This window comes from Magallana gigas, chromosome 8, assembly GCF_963853765.1.
Source record: "Magallana gigas chromosome 8, xbMagGiga1.1, whole genome shotgun sequence".
NCBI lineage: Eukaryota > Metazoa > Mollusca > Bivalvia > Ostreida > Ostreidae > Magallana > Magallana gigas.
Genome location: NC_088860.1, coordinates 26,124,209 through 26,146,468, shown reverse-complemented (window position 1 = coordinate 26,146,468; position 22,260 = coordinate 26,124,209). Strand labels below are relative to the sequence as shown.

Here is a 22,260-nt window from a genome sequence, read left to right as displayed (position 1 = left end):
TTCTTTTTACTGCAAATGGGTATTTTAGAGCTAAAATTCAGTGTCATTTGATGTGTAAAATAACTATGAATAAAAACATGCCAAAGATAAAATTGTTTCTTCTTTTTATGTATTGTTTAATATATGGCAAAATCTTGAAATATATTAGTTTTACAATATGTATTCAGAGTCCACTTCATAATAAACACTTTCGAAATAAAATGATACAAGGACTATTGTTCAGGTGAGCGATTTGTGGCCCATGGGCCTCTTGTTTATTGATTGATCGAACAGTAGCACTTTCCAAATAAAGGTCCCTTGTCTTTATTTTGCCATGCGTTAAAGCAATTAACCACATTATTCACGGTACGTAAACCTACTCCTCGAGCATAGCAGTCAATGACGGACATACGGACATTGCAAGGAGACGAACAGCTGGCGCCGCGATTTTGTCCTTCCGCGCATGTCGCGGTTTCGTTTTCCAATGTCTGGCGAGATCCTCTTTGCTGCAGCTTTGTTGCTGTTGACACCAAATTACCGTTGCTGAAAGGTTCTCCAAAGATATTACAGAAAACGAAAACGATGAAAACCTTGGAAGAGGCCATAGTGACGATTGGGAATATATTACCGAATATTCGCTTGTAGATACATGTATTTATACTGCGTTTAAAATCCCCAATCCATTAAAAAGGAAGATTGCAAAGCAAAATGGCTATCTGCAAACTTTTAAACAAAGATGTTTGAGATATAAAACCCCTTCAAAAGTTTAACAAGTCCATCATCATAATCAAATCAACTTCATGTGATATGTATTGACGCATGTAGATTCTCAATGTATGTGCTGCTGTATAGTAGACCATTAAAATAATCTATAATTTGTAAAAAAACAAAAAAAAAACAAACAAAAAAAAAACAAACAAACAAACAAACAATTTTAGATTAGAGGAAAATCTCTCTCTCTCTCTCTCTCTCTCTCTCTCTCTCTCTCTCTCTCTCTCTCTCTCTCTCTCTCTCTGAAAAACGAACAAACATCAAAAAATTTCATACAATTAATTCATAAGTTTATTCCCGATATAAAAACTCCAGGATGAATTTTATTACAGTATTGATGGTAATGTATGTTTTCTAACAGAGGCGGAAATATCTAAACAATATTTTAAACATAAAATCAATGATGAAAATTCGTTCAGTTGAATAGTTTGGTAAAGAAGCCAGGAGCTCTGCTCTTTTCTTTCCTCTGCAAATAAAAAATTTTTTTAAAAAAAAGTTAGGCAAGAAATAAACTGACGAGACAAGAAATTAGTAAATCTATAGTTACCGGTTTAAAAAACAAAGGACATTACTGGTAAGTGATATAATATGTTACTGTAAGCAATTGCAATCAGCTGGTGAATGTGTACTAGCAAGCTAAACCGGAATGTACATGCAGTTTTTTCTTTACAATGTTTTGCTACATATGTCAAAAATAATTTTTATCAATTGACAAACTTACGTTTCTACGCCAAGCCTTGCAAGAGAACCATTTCCTCTTTTCTTCCTTGCCAGTGCAGCTCTATTAAGAGAATTAGGTTTCGTGAGTATTGCATTCGAACATTAATTTAGATATCATTTTAATGTGGGTTTAACAATGAATATTAATCACTGTACAGAGAGAGAGAGAGAGAGAGAGAGAGAGAGAGAGAGGTCTGTATTCTCACCTGCACTGGTTCTGTTGCCTCGCCCCACTCCCCCGGCACACCCCAGGGGTCCGAGAACCCAGCAGCTGCCCTCAGGTCAGTTGGAGTCTTCTGGGCGTGCTCACTGAACCACTTCAGTGGCTTCTTCTTTTTTTTATTTGGAAAAGAAAATTTTCATGACGTTAATCTTCTTAAACAAAAATTTTAAGGATTTCATCTACATCTGTAGAAAATCCCTAAGGTAAAGGTCTTAACAACGTACGATTCCTTGAATCAAACAAAAAGGAGAATCATCAAGTTACCTGGTCATCGAAGTTTTCCCAAATGTAAATTGTCGGCTGTAGCATTAGTTTCAGGAGCGGATTCAGCTCTTCATCCTTAAACAATTCATCAATCATTGGTGATTGTTACACAATTTAACATTATATAAATAGTGCCTGTTTGGGAGGGTAACAGTTGAAATTGACACCCCGAGGAAACCATTGTCAACCGACGCGAAGCGAAGGTTGACAATGGTTTTTGAGGGGTGTCAATTTCAACTGTTATCCTCCCAAACAGGTAATATTTATTTTATTATACTAAATGTCTTAATTTTAGAGATTTTTTTACTGCTTTTATATAGAAATGACGTGAATTCCACGGCAAACTGTACGCGCATAATTAACGCGCATGTAACAATTTGTTGTGTTACCCCTTGCCAAGTGTGTTGTTAACGCTGACGGATAGAACGGATTATCAACTACGTCTAAACCAATCAGATTTTAGTTTTTAACATGAAAGTATAATAAATTTTATTACCATCTTTTTAATAAGATATACTAGTATCATTTTATTTAATAACCTTAATTTGTAATTTTTTATATCATTTTTTTTGGAATAACTCGGAACTACTAGCTATAGATTCTTGGTTTATTTCGGTTTGTTTACATACTTAATATACTTACCTCACTTTCAATGAAGTCCTTGACTTCAGATGATTTGACTTTGTTGTCTCCATCTTTCGCGTCTATATCCTCATCCTCATAAATGTAAGACACTTGTGTAAATAATGTGGTAAGATACAAGAATTCCTTTTTTTATTAAAACAAATAATAATTAAAAGAATTTTTAAAATAACCATTTCCTGTAAGCTAAGATATCAATTAATTTGGAAGAATTATACACTCACCATAAGAGGGACGAGGGCTTGGTCCAGTTGTTGTTTTCTTATCCTCTGCTCCCATCTTCTGAATTCTCGTACAGCTTCACCACCGGGGAAGGGCTGATGTGATAACGACCATTATAGTTATTTATTATCAAAGATGGAAACATCAAAAAGTTGTATTTTCAATAAACATCTTTTTTACAACAAGAACATTTTAATTGTAGTCAAAATACATTATTGTTCTCTGTCTGCATCGGTATCTCTGTTTTTGTTTTTTTGCTCTTAATTGGTTGATTGAATGATAATGATTAATTGATTGATTTTGGTCAGTTTAAAAACCATGCTTCAACCAATCCTGACATGCTTCTCCCGACGTAAATCCCGGGCTAACATTTTTTTTGTTTTGTTTCGTTGAAAACAGTCTCTTTCACAGGTATTTTCCTCTAAAATTTGAAAGATGTCGCATTTTTTAAGAAGCTTGAATTTTGAAAGTAATTCAATATCCGAATCAAGATTTATTTAGCTATTATTTAAAGCATAATTGAGAAATCCAAAATACCTCTGTCTCTATCAAACTGTCTGTCTTTTTCTTCAGAATCTCTAACTCAATTCCATCACCTCTGTCGTTCTTCATCAAATCCTTTGTAACAGATTTTCAAGTGAGTAATTAAAATATTTTCATTCAGAAAAATCAAAATATTTTATCTGCATTACTTTGCCTGCATTGGATTTTGAATGAATTAAAGAAATTACCATATTTTCTTTTTTAGATATCTCCTGTTGCACACAGCTGTTTGTGTTCTTTCCTCAAGAGTAATTGTGACGTCACAATAGAAAACGTCATTCCTAGAAACGCTAATTTTAACCACACCCGATTTAAAATACTGCTGAAATAAAGAAAAAAACTCTCGGTGCTAGGGGCTTTTTTAATAATTTTGTTTTTGTTTGTCTGTTAATTTGATTGCTTTTTTTCTTACAATGAGAACGTGTGGGTTTTTTTTTCAATTCATCTGTTATATATTTTGCTTGAAAATATACTAAAACTAGTTTCATATATATAATATTAATTTAATTAACTTTTATATTCTACTGTGATGTAAGCCACATGCAGTATTATTTTTAAAACTTAATAATAATAATTTTTAATAGAAATAATATAAATTTCACAATCGGATAAAAACAGACATCTAAAAATGGTAGGATCGGGGCATTTTTGTAGGCTAGGTCGTGTTACCCTAAACACACAACTTTTTTTAAAGGCATAAATAAATAAAATGAATAAATAAATTGAGAGTGATATACATACAAATGTATTTCTGTCCACGTAGGCAGTTTGGAGAATCATTGATATTAATATTCTTCTGTGTAGATTAATTATAATTCAGTAAACAATTATGCCTTACTTTTGTCTGAATGGTGAACAAATATTTAAGATCGTTTGCGTCTCTGGTATTATATAACATGCTTCTTTGAAATTGACAAATAAATGGATATGTTGCCTCCTTGTCATCCGAATTTAGTGAGTTTTATTATTTGCTTATAGCAGCTGAAATAAATGATTTATCAATTAATGTTTGACAAACTTGCAATCTGATTTGATCTGTTCAAGATGCAATTAGTATTCAATGAAAACAAATCCACATACATCAATAATTGAATTTTATATTAAGGTACCTCACTACACCTAGACTGATACGTTTTTAAGACACTACGTCAGCAGATGGCAATTTAAATTATTTGTTAAATTGCATAAATTGATTTGGTTGTATACCGTCATAAATCAAGGGTTAAAGTACTGTGATTGTGAACCGTAGATCATGAGTTCGAATCCGCCTGGACATTTTGTTGATTTGATTTGAACATATTTTTATTGTACAAAAATACAATTGGGATTGGACACAAGTTCCATAACTTAGACCGCCCTCTCCCAATACAAAGATATAATACAATATATGTGTACACAACATAAATAAAGGTCAGTGGATAGAATGGACGTATACATATATGCAATTGACATGTACATGTATATAATAAACAACGGTGTACTAGTAGATATAAGATCAATTAAATCAGTATTTTTGATAAAATTATAAACTAATGTAAATAAATACTTGTTTTCATTGTCACTTATTGAACTGTCACCCCAAAGTAAAACATGAGTATTGACAATGTTAAGATTTACAATTTGAAAAAACGTCATTAAATAGAACATTTCTAGCATCTTTATATTTATTATACATGTGAAAAAATAATGGTACGTATCTTCTATCTTACCACACGAACAGAGTGGACTGTTGATAATATTAAATCGAAATAAATCATTATTTAGTGCACAATTGTGACGAAGTTTAGTATGAATGATATTCAAAAATCTATCCCCATATGTAAAAAAAATTAGTTCTAGTTCTACATGTAAGTACATTTTCATTTTTGACAGAAACATGTATTTTTTCCTTAAAAATGCGAACAGAGTCGCTTCCACGGACATCCGTTGAAAGCGCATTTTGTTAACATTGACTGAAATCAATTTCTGAAAAGATAATTAAAAATCTAAACTTGCATTTTTTTCGCCTATTTGATTTGTATACATAATATCCATCATACTTCCTATCATAATCAAGTAATTTTCTGCTGATTAGAGAAACTTTTTTTTCAAGATGAAGTGATCGAGCCGTCTTATAAATAGATTTAAGATATCATTTTCTCAATTTACTTCAAATGTATCACATATGTTTGATGAATTTGACCAAAAAGCTGAAGTAAGATGTAAAACGTGACCAAGTGAAACATATTGAAGAAAAGACAAGTTTATTTACAACTATTCCTTAGGTAACGTGATATTTAGAAAGGGAGTCGGGATTGGGATACAGGCTTGTAAATATGGCCGCATTGGTGAAGAGAGTTTCGCCAGGTAACAAATTTATTGGCTATTAGCTTCTAAATCGCAAATAAAAGTAACAGAGAGAAAATATTTTGTTGGAAAGATATATTTTTTCAATATTGAACCTATTTTTGTAGCCACATTGCCGCCTAGTTTTGTAAATTGATGAACATTTCGAATTTCCTCCTTTTACATGATCATAATGAACCATTCAAATTTCTTCATAACAATAAACCATTGAAAACTGTATCTTATTTGATCAATAATTTAGTTATCTAATTAAAGTCAACTCATTAACAGCAAAATTTTCCATGAGTTGTGTTTGCAAGTATCAGCTGAGTATATTGCATAATAAGTGTTTCTGTGGTTTTAACAGTAATATCAAATGTTTAAGCACCTGAGATTAAAGGGGCTCAGTTTGAAATTGTACCCAGTTTGGTCCATCATTACAAATGGCATGTACTAAGGTCATCATTAATCATCTCTAACCAGCACCATAGGTAAAAGTCAAAGTACCATTTGGAAATATGGATTTATAGATGCTGGCTTTTATAATCATGATAATAATGACTTATGAGATATGACACATGTAAAGTATGTTGAAACATTTGGTAGCCGAAATTATGAAATGTTCAGTGAATGGCCTGTGGTCATTGGTCAGTCAAATATATGCATTTGATTTCTGTTCATGGCGACAGGCTGATATTAAGCATTAATATGAGGACTGTATCTACACATAAAAAGGTTTATATTGTTGATCTGTAAAACACAATTTAATCAATCAGGTTTTATTTATACTGTTTTTAATGACATTTTATTTTGTAGGATGGCATCTGTACAACAACTGGAATTTTACAACGACCCGTTTTATTCAGAAGGGTAATTTTAGAAGGAAAAAAAGGACGTTGACATCCCAACGAGTCTTTCTATTGGCTACAGAAGAAATTGTGATAGCTCCACCCAAACCTCCAAAAGATATATCCTGTACCAAATACAAGGCAGCCAGTAACATGTATAAAGAGGAAGTGGTAAATAGTTTACACTCTCTCTCTCTCTCTCTCTCTCTCTCTCTCTCTCTCTCTCTCTCTCTCTCTCTCTCTCTCTCTCTCTCTCTCTCTCTCAATTGAAATGCAAAATACTATGAATTGTTTTTTTTTTTTAAGAATTGTTCACTATTAACCACACTAACAGTACATTTATTTTGTTGGATTGCAGCCAAACCCATATTTTGAGTTTCGTAACAAACTCTGTAAGGAGTTCTTAGAAAAGGATGAAAGTTTCCTCATTTGCCACAGAAATCCGGTGACAGCAAGTGCTGTGTATGATTATAGGATGAAGCTGAAACAAAAAGGATTTCGCCTTGTATTTGGGATGACAAATACTTTGTTGAGGTAAAAAAAATATATGACTACACTGTATATTTAAATGAAGAACATTTGCTTAGAAACATTCAAGTTCATGCATACTTGAAACCAAGTTTCACAAGTCTCATTTTGTAAATAGGAGGTTGAGAACTGATATGAGAAAATTAATTTTGAAAAGAAAGTTATGTTATTCTCCATGTCATACAAAAATTAAAAAAAAACCTTGCTGTGACAATAATTATCAAAGATTAGAGCAGACTGTTTTTGATATTTATATCACTTGTAAATTACATGTAATATGTGTTTTACAATAATAAAACAATGCATGTTTTGCCAGTTTGACATTGTACCTACATTTGTCAGAAATAGGCAGAAGTATGTGTAAATGTTATCTTTGTAAGGCGAAGCATTTGTGAAATTAATGATAAAAAGGTTAACACACAGATAAATATACAATCATTCCTTGTTTCAATTTTATACTCCAGTTTTTAGCTCACCTGAACCGAAGGTTCAAGTGAGCTTTTCTGATCACCTGTTGTCCGTCGTCCGTCCGTCCGTCCGTCCGTCCGTCCGTCTGTCTGTCCGTCCGTCTGTAAACTTTTCACATTTTCAACTTCTTCTCAAAAACCACTGGGCCAAATATAACCAAATTTGGTACAAAGCATCCTTATGGAAAGGGGGTTATAAATTGTTAAAATAAAGGGCACAGCCCTTTTCAAAAGGGAGATAATTGCGAAACAGTAAGTTTAGGGTGCATGTCTTTAAAAATCTTCTTCTCAAGAACCCCGGCACCAGAAATGCCAATATTTACACAAAAGCTTGTATATATAGTGAAGATTCTAAATTGTAAAAATCGTGACCCTCGGACCAAAACTGGGGCCCCAGGCGGGGTTCAAAGTTTAACATAGAAATACATAGGAAAATGTTTAAAAAATCTTCTTCTCAAGAACCACTGCACCAGAAATGCCAATATTTACACAAAAGCTTTTATATATAGTGAAGATTCTAAATTGTAAAAATCATGACCCTCGGACCAAAACTGGGGCCCCAGGCGGGGTTCAAAGTTTAACATAGAAATACATAGGAAAAATGTTTAAAAATCTTCTTCTCAAGAACCACTGCACCAGAAATGCCAATATTTACACAAAAGCTTGTATACATAGTGAAGATTCTAAATTGTAAAAATCGTGACCCTCGGACCAAAACTGGGGCCCCAGGCGGGGTTCAAAGTTTAACATAGAAATACATAGGAAAATGTTTAAAAATCTTCTTCTCAAGAACCACTGCACCAGAAATGCCAATATTTACACAAAAGCTTGTATATATAGTGAAGATTTTAAATTGTAAAAATCGTGCCCCTCGGACCAAGACTGGGGCCCCAGGCGGGGTTCAAAGTTTAACATAGAAATACCTTAGGAAAATGTTTAAAAAATCTCATTCTCAAGAACCACTGCACCAGAAATGCCAATATTTACACAAAAGCTTGTATGTATAATGAAGATTCTAAATTGTAGAAATCGTGACCCTCGGACCAAGACTGGGGCCCCAGGCGGGGTTCAAAGTTTAACATAGAACTACATATGAAAAATGTTTAAAAATTTTCTTTTCAAGAACCACTTCACCAAAAATGCCAATACATACACAAAAGGTTGTATACATAGTGAAGATTGTAAAAATCGTGACCCCCGAACAAAAAGTGGGGCCCCAGTAGGGGTTTAGATTTTAACATATGTAGGAAAATGTTTTAAAATCTTCTTCTCAAGAACTATAGTGCAACTGTTTGATATATTACTATGCATACATGTACATCCTTAAATAATGTAGATTCAAAAACTTGTAACTCCCGGACAATTGATGGGCACCAAGAGGGGTTCAAAATTTAAACATTTTAAACAACATAAAGGAAAAGTTTAAAAATTTTCTTCTCAAGAACTACAATGTTTTAGTTTGTGGAATTTCTATGCATGCATCCTTCGCTTATGTAGATTCCTTATTGGTAAAATCGTGACCCCCGGACCAATACTGGGGCCCCAAGATGGGGTCAAAATTTATTAAAGAAATAAAAAGGTAACATGTTAAAAAAATCTTCTTCTCGAGAACTACAATGCTTCAATTTGTGAGATTACTATCATGCATACAACCTTGGATAATGAAGGTTCGACAGTTTTAAAATAGTGACCCCTGGACTAATACTAGAGACCCAAGATGGGTTTAAAGTTAAATGTAGAAGTACCGGTATATATGGAAAATGTTTAAAAATCTTCTTTTCGAAAACTACAATGCATCAATTTGTCAGATAACTACGTCAGCACCCTCAAATAGTGTAGATTCGAAATTTTAAAAGCCGTGATCTCAATCTAATACTGGGGCCCCAAGAGGTGTTCAAAGTTTAGCATAGAAATATAGAGGGAAAATGTTGAAAAATCTTTTTCTAGGGAACTATAATGCTTCAGCTTGTGAGATAACTAGGCAAGCATCCTTAAATAATGTAGATTCCAAATAATTAAAACTTTAGCACTGGACTAATACTGTGGCCCCAAGAGGGGTTCAAAGTTTAACATAGAAAGATATATTGAAAATGTTTTTAAAAAGTTTTTCTCGAGAACTATAATGCTACAGTTTGTGAGATTACTATGCAAGGATCCTCAAATTGTGTAAACTCTAATGTAGTGGAACCAAGAGTTATCTTTCTTGTGTTCTGTACAGTCTGAGAGTTATTCCTCTTGAAGTGGAACTCTGCTATGTTCAGTTTTTCAGGTTGTGTACGTGCGGTCCCACCGCAGTGCTTCACATTTTCATTCCTATGTTACTATTTATGTTGTTCAAGCCAACCATAAACCTCGGACCATAACTGGGTCCCCAGAAAGGGGTTCAATGTTTAAAATAGAAAAAGCATATGCTACGAAATGTAATGTTACAAGGAACTGCTGTTCAGGTGAGCGATGTGGCCCATGGGCCTCTTGTTTCATTTACCCACTTATGGGTATGCTTTGCATTTTAACTATACTACAATCTATGTTTTAAATGGGGTTGTGAAATATCTTTCTGCTGTACAGTTTCAATTTCACAAGTTTTTTGTTTTTAAAGGAAAAATATACCGGGTACTAAGTTTGAGGCGCTAGCTCCTTACCTTGTATCTCACAACGTCCTCATAACCAGCTCCAATGGATCAGACTTCAGATCACTGCCTGCACTCCTCAGGAAGATGCCAGAATTTATTCTTTTAGGTAAACAAAGTTTTAAACTTGGTTTAAAATCAGACCGTCAGTTTCTGATCATAATGATAGTACAAACACTTATGGTCAGACGACACGTTCCTCAATTTTATATAACTTTTTCCAGGAATTTTTTCATGGTTTACTACTACTAGTATTTTGACAAGCTTTTTTGCAAAAAATTACGGCACGTCTTTTAACCCCAAGGAACCCCAAGGAACCCCAAGGAAACCCCAAGGAACCCCAAGGAAACCCCAAGGATACCCCAATAACAGAAATGAATAACTATTGATACCCAAGGGGGTCTCATTAGAGTGCAAGGGTCACCCCTTACCCTTGGTACCCCAATTATACCCCAAGGAACCCCAAAGATAACCTAATAATACAGATTTATAACTCCTGATACACCATAGGAATCCCAAGGAACCTCAAGGATACCCTAATGATACAAATTTTAAACTCGTGGTACCCCTGGGGACTCACTGGTATTCCAGACACACCTCTAAGAACCACAGGGAACCCCTGGGATATCCCAAGGAACTCCAAGAATACCCTAATAATACAGAATCATAACTCTTGATACTCCATAGAACCCCAAGGATACCCTAATAATACAAATTTAAAACTCTTATTAACCCTGAGGACTCATTGGTATTCCAGATACACCTCTAGGAATCCCAGGGAACCCCATGGATATCCCAAGGAACTACCCTAATAATACAGAATCATAACTCTTAATACTCCATAGAACCCCAAGGATACCCTAATACATTGTAATACAAATGTAAAACTTTTGATAACCCTGGGGACTCATTGGTATTCCAGATACACCTCTAGGAATCCCAGGGAACCCCAGGGATATCCCAAGGAACTCCAAGAATACCCTAATAATACAGAATCATAAATCTTGATACTCCATAGAACCCCAAGGATACCGTAATACGCTGCAATACAAATCTAAAACTCTGGATAACCCTGGGGACTCATTGGTATTCCAGATACACCTCTAAGAATCCCAGGGAACCCCAGGGATATCCCAAGGAACTCCAAGAATACCCTAAAAATACAGATTCATAACTCTTGATACACCACAGAACCCCAAGGATACCTCAAGGAACTTAAAGGATAACTTAATAATACAAATTTAAATTCTTGATACCCGTAGGGACTCATTGGTATCTCAGACAAAACCCACGGATACCCAAAGGAACTTTAGGGATATTCTTATACATGTATTGGTTATATAAATTTTATAACTCTTGATATCCTTTGGAACTCCAAGGATACACTATATCTCTTGATACTTTTTGGGTCTCTTTGATATCCTAGACAAATCACAAGGTATCCCAGGAAACCCCATGGGTACCCCAAGAAACCTAAAGGATACCCTAATAGTACTCTAATAGTAATAATACAGATACCCCATTGTTATCCCTGACACACCCTATGGATACGTCAAGGAACTCCAAGGATACCCAGTCATATAGCTTTTGATACCCAAATGAACCCCAAGGATACCCTAATAACACAATTTTATATATCTGGATACACCCTCGGGGCTTTTTGATATTCCAGACACCATTAGGTATCCCACGGAACCCCATGGATACCCCAAGGAACTTAAAGGATACCCTTATAATACAGATTCATAAAACTTGATACCCCATAGAACCCAATGGAACCCCAAGGATATAGCCTAATAATTCAAATTAAAAATTCTTGATACCACTTGGGACTCATTGGTATCCCAGACACGCCTCTAAAAACCTCTATAAACCCTAGGGAACCCCACAGAAATCCCAAGGAACTCCAAAAGATATCCTAATCATACAGATTTTATAACTCTTGATACACCATACAACCCCAAGGATACCCTAATATGTAATACTTTAAAACACATTTGGTCTAGCCGAAAAATTTTTGTCTATAAATTTGTTTCGGACTTGTGATATTGCATCACATTCTAAAATATAATGAAATTCATCGGCTATACGTTTTTTGTAACAGAGAGGACAAAATCTTTCATTTAATGGGATACCTTCCCATCTTCCCACTTCAACTGGTAGATGGTGATTTGAAGTACGAAAGAACTATATATATGATATGAGTTAAATTTGGCCCCCATTATTCGCAATTTTTTAAAGTGTTTCAGATACAATAATATGTTATGTTATATTTTAGAAGAGTTGATGTAAAATTTATTTTTCACCTATTTATTTGATTTTTTTTGCACTCACTGGCAGAAAATGATGTCAGAAGTGACGCTATTTCTATATTTCAATCAAAATCAGTCCAAAATTTACATTTTTCTTATCTTTTTATGAATGGGAAATATAGAGGGCATGCTTGAACAGGGAAAATTTTTTTGTCACTTATTAGCCTTGGCTAGATACATCTCTGATTAAAATATTTTGTTTGTTCAAGCATGCTTTCTATTTTTTCTGAAAGAAAAACTGCTTGAAAACAAGCTGTTTTATGCTAAAAATGCAAAAATGGCAGGAAAAGGTTGTCTTTACGATGTCATATTTCTAAATTCTGGGACATGATAGAACAAACCCTTTTTAATTATGAAAATTTACTTCTATTACAAGTATCTAATTAATTTTTTAAACTTTATATTAAACATAATCTCAAAAAACTGCCTGTGATTTTTTTTTATTAAAAATTTGCTTAAGGTCAATAATTGAACAGACTATAATTTACCTGTAATTAATTTCCTTTGTTCTTTGAAACCCTTACCTGAGCACCATTCCCACAGTCACCCATAAAAATTTCAGAATTATAGCAAAGTGGGAAGACACCCAAAATTCACAAGGGTTGTCTACCAATAAACAAGGAGATGTAGGTGTAGGTAAATATATTGCAACAGTGATGGTGAAGCCATTGTGTTTACATGTAAAGGGTTATGTTGGCCCTTTAATCCCTGTCCAAGAGCTACCACCAATATACAACGGGTGTCTACCTGCAATTAACAGGTATTTTGGTGCCTCTCAGGTGAACATTCTGCGCGCATAATGGGTCAATCCATTGTGTTGTACCCACGAAGGGGAGATAGCCCCACTCCACACTTCCATGATCACTTCTTGTCTTTTCTCAAAAGTACTCCAATAAGGGTAACACCCCCTATGTCAATAGTAAAACAAGTTTGGGTCTTTGTAACTGAACAATATCTTTCCCCACTTCATTTGAAAATTTCACCGAAGAAACATTGTCATATTAAGTGTTCATATGAATGGTTCACCGGAAGAATTGCAGACTTCCTTGTGGTGACATGAAATTTAGTGCCCTATTTTCATGAATTTGATATAATTTGTTACTGATTCAATATTGGCTGATCATCAGTTGGTAAGAGACAACAAATTCTGCCGATTAACGGTACTCGATTATGATTTTCAACCGATTTGACAACATTAATTGTTAAATTCATCCAAAGTGAACAGATATTTTAAGTCAGGAGAAACATTATTTTTATCATACCAGTATGTATTGGGGTATCACAAGTGTTCCTTGGGTTGCCCAGATGTTTTTATGATATTCCATTGAGTAATTGGGTATTAATTAGTAATATGTTTTACAGTACAACCATTGGGGTGGTTATTAAATTTTATCAATTGGGTACCTTGCAATTGGGGTTCCTACAGGTATCCTTGGGGTACCAATAGTTGACCTTTGGACTCCAATGAGTATCCTGGGGTATCAATAGTTATCAATTTTTATAATTGGGGTATCCTTGGGGTATCAGGAGTGACCCGTTGATTTTTAATGAGACCGGCCTTGGTCATCAAATTTACTTTCCAACATTGAGGTATCTATGGGGTTCTCAAGGGTATCCTTTGGGTTTTCATTGGTATACTTGGGATTCATTTGGGTTCTTTGGGGTACTTATCACTTTAAATACATATGTATAACAGTAATATATTTACAAATTAATGTATCTGATGATATTTTTTTTTATTTAATTGTTTTAATGAAAAACCAACAAAATGACAATAATCCCACCCTTTGCAGTAAATGGAAATACCGGTAGCCAAGCAATGCTCTTCTGTTGATAAAACTTTGAATATCTTTCTAATAAGAGTCTTAACAGATGCAGTTAGTTGTTTCAAATTTTCCTCACTTTCTGCTATGGTTCAATGGAACTCCATATCAGAAAATTGATCCCATAGGACTTTATATATGATTTTCTTTGACAGGCTTGTTAAATTTAATAAACTCCCAAAACATTACCATAATTACCATACTATGTAAAAATATGTAAGAAAGAAAATTATTATTACAAACAATTTTAAAATTGCAGAAACACTACAATCATATCACGACAGTAATTTTAAATCTAATTTAAATTAAATTCCCTATAGGGTCACTTCATCAACTTGCATGACTAATAAATTTAAACAACTTCTAAAAATAGTTCACTTCTTTATTCTAATAATGATATTATTTATTTCCTTTTAAATTAGCCCGAAAGCCACTGCCCATTTTACAGATTATCAATTTTCCATACACACATGCTCCATCTAAACCATGGCTCAGATAATGGCCCCCTTGGGACAAATGAATTCAGCCAGCTCCTAAGAATTTATCATTGACAAACAAAAAATCTGCATTGTCAGTTGATAGAATACTTATAAAAGATAAATTTAGTTAACGCATAAAGACAAAAAACCTCCATTTGAATGTATTTATATAAATATATTTTAGGGTGTTTTAATGCTATAAATTAATTAATAAAATCTGTAAGGATTACCTAACATCAGTGAACAAAAAATAGAATGAGGAAAATGAAAACTGTCATAAAATCATTAAATCTTGTCTGATCCTAAAAAAAATTACAGGTGCACATCTTCAGATGGTGATCAACATATGTACAAATTTTCAGACTGTTCCATGCAGTAGTAAAAAATTCTATAGGGGGGACAAAGTTGCATCTACAGAGAGACGGATAGACGGACGGATAGGGTGAAACCAATATACCCCCCTAAACTTCATTTGTGGGGGTATAGGGGTATAATGAGACTCCTGGGGTATCACTAGTTACTAATTTCTATTATTGGGGTTACTTGGGGTTCTAACGAGTATACTTGATGTTCCTTGGGGTATCCTTGGTGACCCTTGGATTCAAATGAGACCCCTTGGGTATAAATAGTTATCAATTTCTATCACTGGGGTACCTTGGGGTGAGCCTCTGATTTGAATGAGACCCCTTGGGTATCACTGGTTAATAACTTTATCATTTGGGTTCCATGGGGTTCTTACGGGTTTCCTTGGGGTTCCTTGGGGTACTAAGAGGTGACCCTTGAAGTCCAATAAGACCCCTTGGGTATTAAAATTTATTAATTTTTGTCATTGGGGTTCCTTGGGGTATCCTTGAGGTTCCTTGGGGTTCCTTGGGGTTCCTTGGGGTTTCCTTGGGGTTCCTTGGGGTTAAAAGACGCACCCAAAAATTAAGGTACCTTACCAGGCATTTCTGCAAAATACTAGAGTATGCAATTTCCTTTATAATCTTCTTGAAAATACACTTGAATTGCTGATATAAAAATAAATACATATACAGCACAGCAAAAATTCACTATATTGGAACTCTATCTCGGCCGGGGGGGGCTTTGAACTCACAACCTCTAGAACCTATAGGCTTCTGGCAGTGAGCGGCCACGGTTCTAACCACTTGACCATCTAGACACATAACCACATCTAATTAAATTTTTTCATATATAAAATAATTATAAAATTAATATTTTTTATTGGAACTCTTTATTACGAGAAGATACAAAAAAGATTCTCGAGGAACGTGTCGTCTGACTTTGAAAACAATTGTTAAAGGCCAAAATATTAAGGACCAGTTGTTAATGCAAAGATCAATGCCAATTATGAAATACATGTAGGCAATACAATGTGCAAAATTTGGAATTAAGAAGAGGTAAATGAATTTGTACTTTATGCATTTCTTTATTTTGATATTTCATTTTTAGGAGGGTATGTTGATGGGATGTTACTATCCAGAGACAACCTGATGAAATATTCCAAACTGCCTGATTTAGATACCTGTCGGAGTGAAACAGCAGGAATATTAAGCCTTATAGCAGGAGGAAAAACATCGTCATTGATATATTCTCATGCACAAACTCTTGGTGCTAATTTGAAACAATATGAAAAACAGATAAAGGAGGAAAGTGACTAATTACAATGATGTTTTTAAAACTTAAAATAAATTGTTGAAAAAAAATTGTGTCTTAATAAGTATTTTAAATATGTATGTACATGTATAGTTACATATCCATATATGTACTTTTTTTAAAACATTAAAATGCTTACTTTAGTGACTTATTCGGAATATGAAGGTGGCAACATTGCAGAAAAAATACATACCCCGCGTTAGAATGGAATGTCAAAGGGTTCAATATTCTATCTTTGTAATTATGTATTTGGCTTTCTAAATGTGTTACTGAAGATATAATGATTTTCAATCTGTTATGAAAACACAAATACATGTACATAATTTAGATAGAATATTGAACCACCTGGGTTTCCATAGGTTTGCTGCTTATGTAATTTTTTTTTGCAATGATCGCTACCTTCATAACCCGCATGAATCATCAAAGAAAGCATTTAATTGTTTATATTTACAACTTTCTCGTAACAAATTAATGAGTAGGTCATAAAAAGTAAAAAAAATAACTATATAATTGCATACATCAGTACTTTAGATAAAAGAAACAGCCAAATCGTCTTCTACTGGAATTTGAGACTGACATCAGCATGATTATTTCGTGCAGTCCGTGATTTTTAGGTTGCTGAAGGTTTCAACCAATCGATAACAAAGGGCATGTATATTTCAGTCCTGTCAGTTTCTACAGAGCTATGAGTGTACAATCAATTTCCGTAAGAAATAGAGGAAATCATACTTGGTGGATGTAAATATTTGATTTTAACTTTGCCTGGATTATTTCTTGATTGATTGAAACTAAAACTGAAGTGAGAGCATTGATTCCTTGGACTTGCACGGGCAGACCTCAGAGTTCCAGCTAGTTATAGTAACCATGGTTACCTTCACACGAAAGAAAAAATTTGCAGTTCTTTCTGTATAAAGTGCTGATCGGCAATAATGAAAATTACTTTTTTTTTGGTGGATAATTGGTTGATTGATGTAAATGCAGACAGTAAATGGTAAATTTTTATACTTTCTTTTTATGTTTCATGGGGCTATGAAGGCAGCGGCGTCGGAAGCAAATTGAAAGTGGGGGGGGGGGGGGGGGGCTAGACTTATCCTCAGAAATATTGACAAGCCAAAAAAAAACCCCAACTTATTCCCAAAATCATGAAAATCCTAATCCGTCCGTGGGGGGGGGGGGGGGATAGTATACCTATACTTCCAAAAAAAATTCTTACCTACCAAAAAAAAATGTTTTCCCCAAATCATAAAATTCCTAATCCGGGGGAGGGGGGGGGGGGGGGCTAGTATACCTATGACTCCAACTTCTCCATATATCAATCAATCTTTTCAAGGTAAATTTAGGAATTATTATGTTTCATGCGAGAAAAAGCGGGGGCTGAACCCTCTATGATGCTATGTGCCTAATGGTTTAGTCTAACTTTGCAAAAAAAAGTTGGGGGGGGGGGGGCTTAGATGTTTTGAGTTCTTAGTGATGATATATAACAGATGGATTAACAAGGAAACCACCATTTCAAGTATGTCAAGTTTTACCCAAAAATATCATGAAATAAGGAAATACGAAAAGAAAACGCGTTAAATTTTCTCCGATAAATGGTACAGTGCCAGTACTGATCATTGCAAAAATATATGTAACCTGAATTACATGTAGCAATTCTTACCCGCATGAAAAAAAGAAGCGTTTTAAGGTGCAAACAACAGATGATGCAACATTTTCTGAAATAAAAACAAATTGTAGAAGTACAATGCAGGAACGTAGCATCGTCTTTGAAAATGGGGGTTGGGGACGCATCCAAAAATCTCCACAAGAAAAAAAGGGGGAACTTCCCGAATCTTGAAAATCTTAATCCGTGGGGTTAAGATAAAATACATAACCCGCGTTAGTGGGTTTAATATGTATTTTTCTGCAATGTCGCCATCTTCATATCCCGCGTGAATCACAAAAGAAAGCATTTTATTGTTTAAATAAAATCCTTTCCTTGAAGATTCACGCAGGTTATGAAGATAGCGATTATTGCAGAAAAAATAACATTCTAACCCGCTCACGCGGTTTATGTCTTTGGCAATCGCCAAAGTGAGCATTATTATTGTTGAGATAAAGAACCTGAGTTATTTCATAATCCTCACTGGGTGTAACTTTTGATGTATTTCATTTGAAAAGGTCAGATTTAGAGTCATTTGTGTAATTCTCATGCAGAAAAGATCTGAAGTTTTGTCCTTGGGGGGGGGCACGCCCTATTTTCGGTTATTTAACTATGTGAGATGTTATCCATGTACATGTATAAAGAATTTGTACGCATTTCAGATGCAATAAGTACGGATAATGTACTGTGGGTTTTACACTGTAAACAAGTTAACTATAGACAAGAGGATATGTCTAAGTATTTTTAGATTTAATATACCTCCCACCATTTCTTAGTCACATGATCTCTGTATAACTAGAATTAAATTATCTGTTATTTCAAATATTCATGTAAATTCCATATGATACAGACTTACATGTACTTTTTGTATGTGAAGTTTGTGGAACGCAACGCATTCTAAATGCGTACACCATAACACGGACGGGAGGTTAAAGGTAAAAAATGTTAAATTATGAGTTTTATATTAACGTCACAAACGTTAAACGCTTTGTTTGATTCTAATATCATAAGCGAAAATCAAAATTCAGGACGGCGATACTCTTTTTACACGTAAACACAATTGTGACGTAATAATCCGTTTTATTATGACGTGTTGGTATTATTGCGTCACACGCGTCTTCATAACAAAATGGAAAATGGAAAAGTTTGGTAGGTAGACTGAATAAACACTGCACTTCGTTAAATATTACGTCAAATAATTATATTTTCAATGAGTATATGATGCATTTTCGTTTATAAGTATTATCATAATATATTTTATTTTATTCAATTCAAGGTATTTCAAGTAGCTGCAAAAGATCTAAAAGCACATCGTCTGTAAGTAACGTTTAAATATCGATTAGTTACAAAAATAGACGGTTTAAAAAAGAAGAAAAACTTAGAGAAACATCTTAGAGACTTCAAGGTTTTGCATGCCTGTTTACTTTATTTTCTTATTCACACAGGGATGTCAAAGAACAGAATGTATCTGCCGCAAACTTATGGAATCTATTCATATTTCTGATATCAAGGTAAATTTGTTTGTTGTTGTTAAGGGGGTTCTTTATTATTAATTTTTGGTAACCGGACCGTTTTAACTTAAACGTATTTACAACTTAACAAAAAAAAAATCATAATTTCAGCACACGAAAATCCCAGAAAATGTTTATTGTAGCAGAAAAATGCCAACAGTGAAACAAATATTGACCAAGTTAAATGGAGATTACCACCAAAACCCAAAGCTTTTGTCTGCTGGAGCACGGGTAAGCGCATATGATAGTGGAGTGGATGGGAAATGTTTCAACATGGTCCCTAAACATATTCCCCCAAAAGGGATGTTTAGCTTTCCCTCTGTCGAATCTTTGTCGGGCGAATCAACGACCTCGAGCGAATCAGATAGAGGCCCATCTTCCTCTTGTTTGTCATCCTCATCGTCGTTTTCGTCTTCTTCGAGTGCTGATGATGACTTAATGTATGGCGGAAATGGTTTATCTGGTACTTGTTCCGAGGATGGAAATCATGAGGTAGGGTCCAATTCGGAAGACAAATTTGATTTGTCATCCTCAAATAACTCAGAAGGGGAAGACACCGATGCCTTTGTCCGGCATGTGTCGACACCGCAATGCCAAAATCTCGCCAATCCTGTAAAGTTGCCCAAATCAAAAAAGAAACTCGGAGAAACTGTTCATTCCAAATACTTGAATAAATATGAAGTAGGCAAGTACGCTTCTGTTGATGGTCATTTAGAAACATCTGGCAAAAACTTGAAAGAGAACATTGACAAAAACGATAAAAAATTCTCTGTCTATCGCTTGTGTACATCTCGCTCGGGAGGCTCAACTTCTCAGCGCATGTGCAAATCTTTAAAAACAGTTACAAAGAGAAATAAAAACTGCAAGTATTTCAAGGTCACCAAAGTAGAATCCGATAGTTCTTGGGAAGATCTGAAGTCCCGTCGTGGTTATAACAGTCTCTCTGACTACAAAGGGGCGATGTCATTTAGTCACGACTACAACAGTCTGTTAGATTACAAAGCAAAGACCGAGCTACTGGATAAGGTTGGTTTGAATTTATTTACGAAGGAAATGATCGGGATATCAAAGAAATACAGAATCTTAGAAAGCCAAAAGGAGAATGAACATTTAGGAAATATGCAAGATATCCAAGGTGAAAGATATCATGATGATTTTTCAAATAATCATGGAAGATATCAGACACTGAAGGAACTAGAGGATAACACCAACAACAATGCAAATCAAGATGACGCGCGCAAAAACCATACCCCGCAGATGGAAGATAGGAAGAATAAATATTCTTTAAGTTCTGGAAATTTGGTGGAAGAGATGCAAAGGAAAAGTCAAAACGAATTGAAACATCGCCTGGTTCAACTCATTAAAGAACAAGACAAAATGCTGCGAGAATTTGATTTCGTGGAAACGATGAAAGGAAGAGCGGTCAGAGGAAGGAGTTGCGTCGCTCTCGACAATACGCAGTGGAAGTTGGAAATGAAAGCAGTCGAAAACAACTACAAGATGAGAGTTGATGATATTTTCAATGATCTAAAGGCGTCAATGAAGGGTGAAAGGGGTTCCTCAACAGGTTCAGTGAAAAATAAAGACATCCAAGAGGAACCGCAAAAAGGAGTGAACAATAACGCTGATAGCAGACGAGCCGAGCAGAGAGAAGAGTCGCCTGGGTTCTTTAGAAGTTTGTTTAGACGAAAGCCTGATTCCACCAACCAGGAAGAAAATGCTAATGAGCGTGCGCCATCTGGATTCAGCCTCCGAAAATTGTTTAGGCGTACTCGAAAAGTTAAAGATAACGGTAGTTCGAAACAAGGGCGCACTGAACAAGATCAAGAAGAAAAGAACGAACCCAAGTACGAAATTTTCAATGAAAAATATATGTCGAACTCCCTTCAGAAGCTAAAAAGGATCCTCAAAAATATGCTGCTTGATTTTTCAAACGCAAGTGATGTGGATTTTCTGCTGGAGGAAGCCAAACTGTTGGCTGGTGTCTCTGATGAAATGGAGTCCGTTTGTAATAAGGAAATCGCAAAAATTGAGACGAAGTTTCGGAGAAAATTTGAGAAGAGGCTAAAAACCAAAATGTGCAAAGAAAATGAAAATTATCAAGATGAAAAAATTGAGGAGAATGTTATTCTGGATGAATCTGAGCCTGGGATGTCACATCAATGGCGAAAACTCTAGTTTCATTTCAACGTTGAAAACAGAATAATTCGTAATATTATATAATCAGTACATAATTATATCATTAATGGCTCTATCCGATATTTTTCCCAACAGTGCAAATTTCCCCAGAATTCAAAATTTTATGTATTTATATCCAGTCTGGCATAGGGGAAAAGATAATATTAGGTACATGTAGTAAACAAATTCTCTATCAGGTCTAATTTAAAATCTAAGATATTATTTGCTTATATCATGATACATCATTTTGTAAAGTAAAATTCTATATACAAGTATTTCTGATTTTTCCGGTATCTTTTTTGCAAAGCTCTTCTTCTCAAGGAGATTAATATGGTCATGACCATTCATCCCTCTTAACAATTCTTCATAGAAATATCATAAGATGTGATGACAATGAAAATATCAGAATTCTGCAGCAGTTCAGCACCAAACATTTTGGGATTTTATTGTAGTATTTTCCGAGACCTACAAGCAATTTTGTTTTGTCGCTCTTGCAATTA

At 34.6% G+C, this 22,260-nt stretch overlaps 3 protein-coding genes and 2 long non-coding RNA genes across 5 annotated transcripts; 3 read left to right on the top strand and 2 right to left on the bottom strand.

Moving 5' to 3' along the window:
• Window positions 1–1,030: 1,030 nt before the first annotated feature.
• On the bottom strand, window positions 1,031–2,910 carry LOC105318711 (uncharacterized). The gene is made up of 6 exons (XM_066068622.1): window positions 2,824–2,910; window positions 2,600–2,674; window positions 1,958–2,032; window positions 1,677–1,802; window positions 1,472–1,531; window positions 1,031–1,216 (listed from the first exon to the last, which is right to left on the bottom strand). The coding sequence occupies exons 1-6, from the start codon at window positions 2,824–2,826 to the stop codon at window positions 1,166–1,168; spliced, it is 390 nt and encodes a 129-aa protein (XP_065924694.1). The 5' UTR covers window positions 2,827–2,910; the 3' UTR covers window positions 1,031–1,165.
• Window positions 2,911–3,136: 226 nt separating this feature from the next.
• Window positions 3,137–3,664, bottom strand: LOC136270586 (uncharacterized). Its single transcript, XR_010708389.1, has 3 exons — window positions 3,553–3,664; window positions 3,359–3,439; window positions 3,137–3,242 (listed from the first exon to the last, which is right to left on the bottom strand). It is a non-coding gene; the product is annotated as an uncharacterized lncRNA (long non-coding RNA).
• Window positions 3,665–5,604: 1,940 nt separating this feature from the next.
• On the top strand, window positions 5,605–16,477 carry LOC117690072 (large ribosomal subunit protein uL10m). Its single transcript, XM_034473077.2, has 5 exons — window positions 5,605–5,710; window positions 6,506–6,708; window positions 6,896–7,071; window positions 10,132–10,271; window positions 16,229–16,477. The coding sequence occupies exons 1-5, from the start codon at window positions 5,680–5,682 to the stop codon at window positions 16,435–16,437; spliced, it is 759 nt and encodes a 252-aa protein (XP_034328968.2). The 5' UTR covers window positions 5,605–5,679; the 3' UTR covers window positions 16,438–16,477.
• A 2,662-nt stretch (window positions 16,478–19,139) lies between these two features.
• LOC117690530 (uncharacterized) lies at window positions 19,140–20,080 on the top strand. Its single transcript, XR_010708387.1, has 4 exons — window positions 19,140–19,220; window positions 19,348–19,388; window positions 19,517–19,582; window positions 19,694–20,080. It is a non-coding gene; the product is annotated as an uncharacterized lncRNA (long non-coding RNA).
• Window positions 20,081–20,542: 462 nt separating this feature from the next.
• LOC136269720 (uncharacterized) lies at window positions 20,543–21,760 on the top strand. The gene has a single exon (XM_066069082.1). It carries the CDS (start codon window positions 20,543–20,545, stop codon window positions 21,758–21,760), a length of 1,218 nt encoding a protein of 405 aa, XP_065925154.1.
• The last annotated feature ends 500 nt before the right edge of the window (window positions 21,761–22,260 follow it).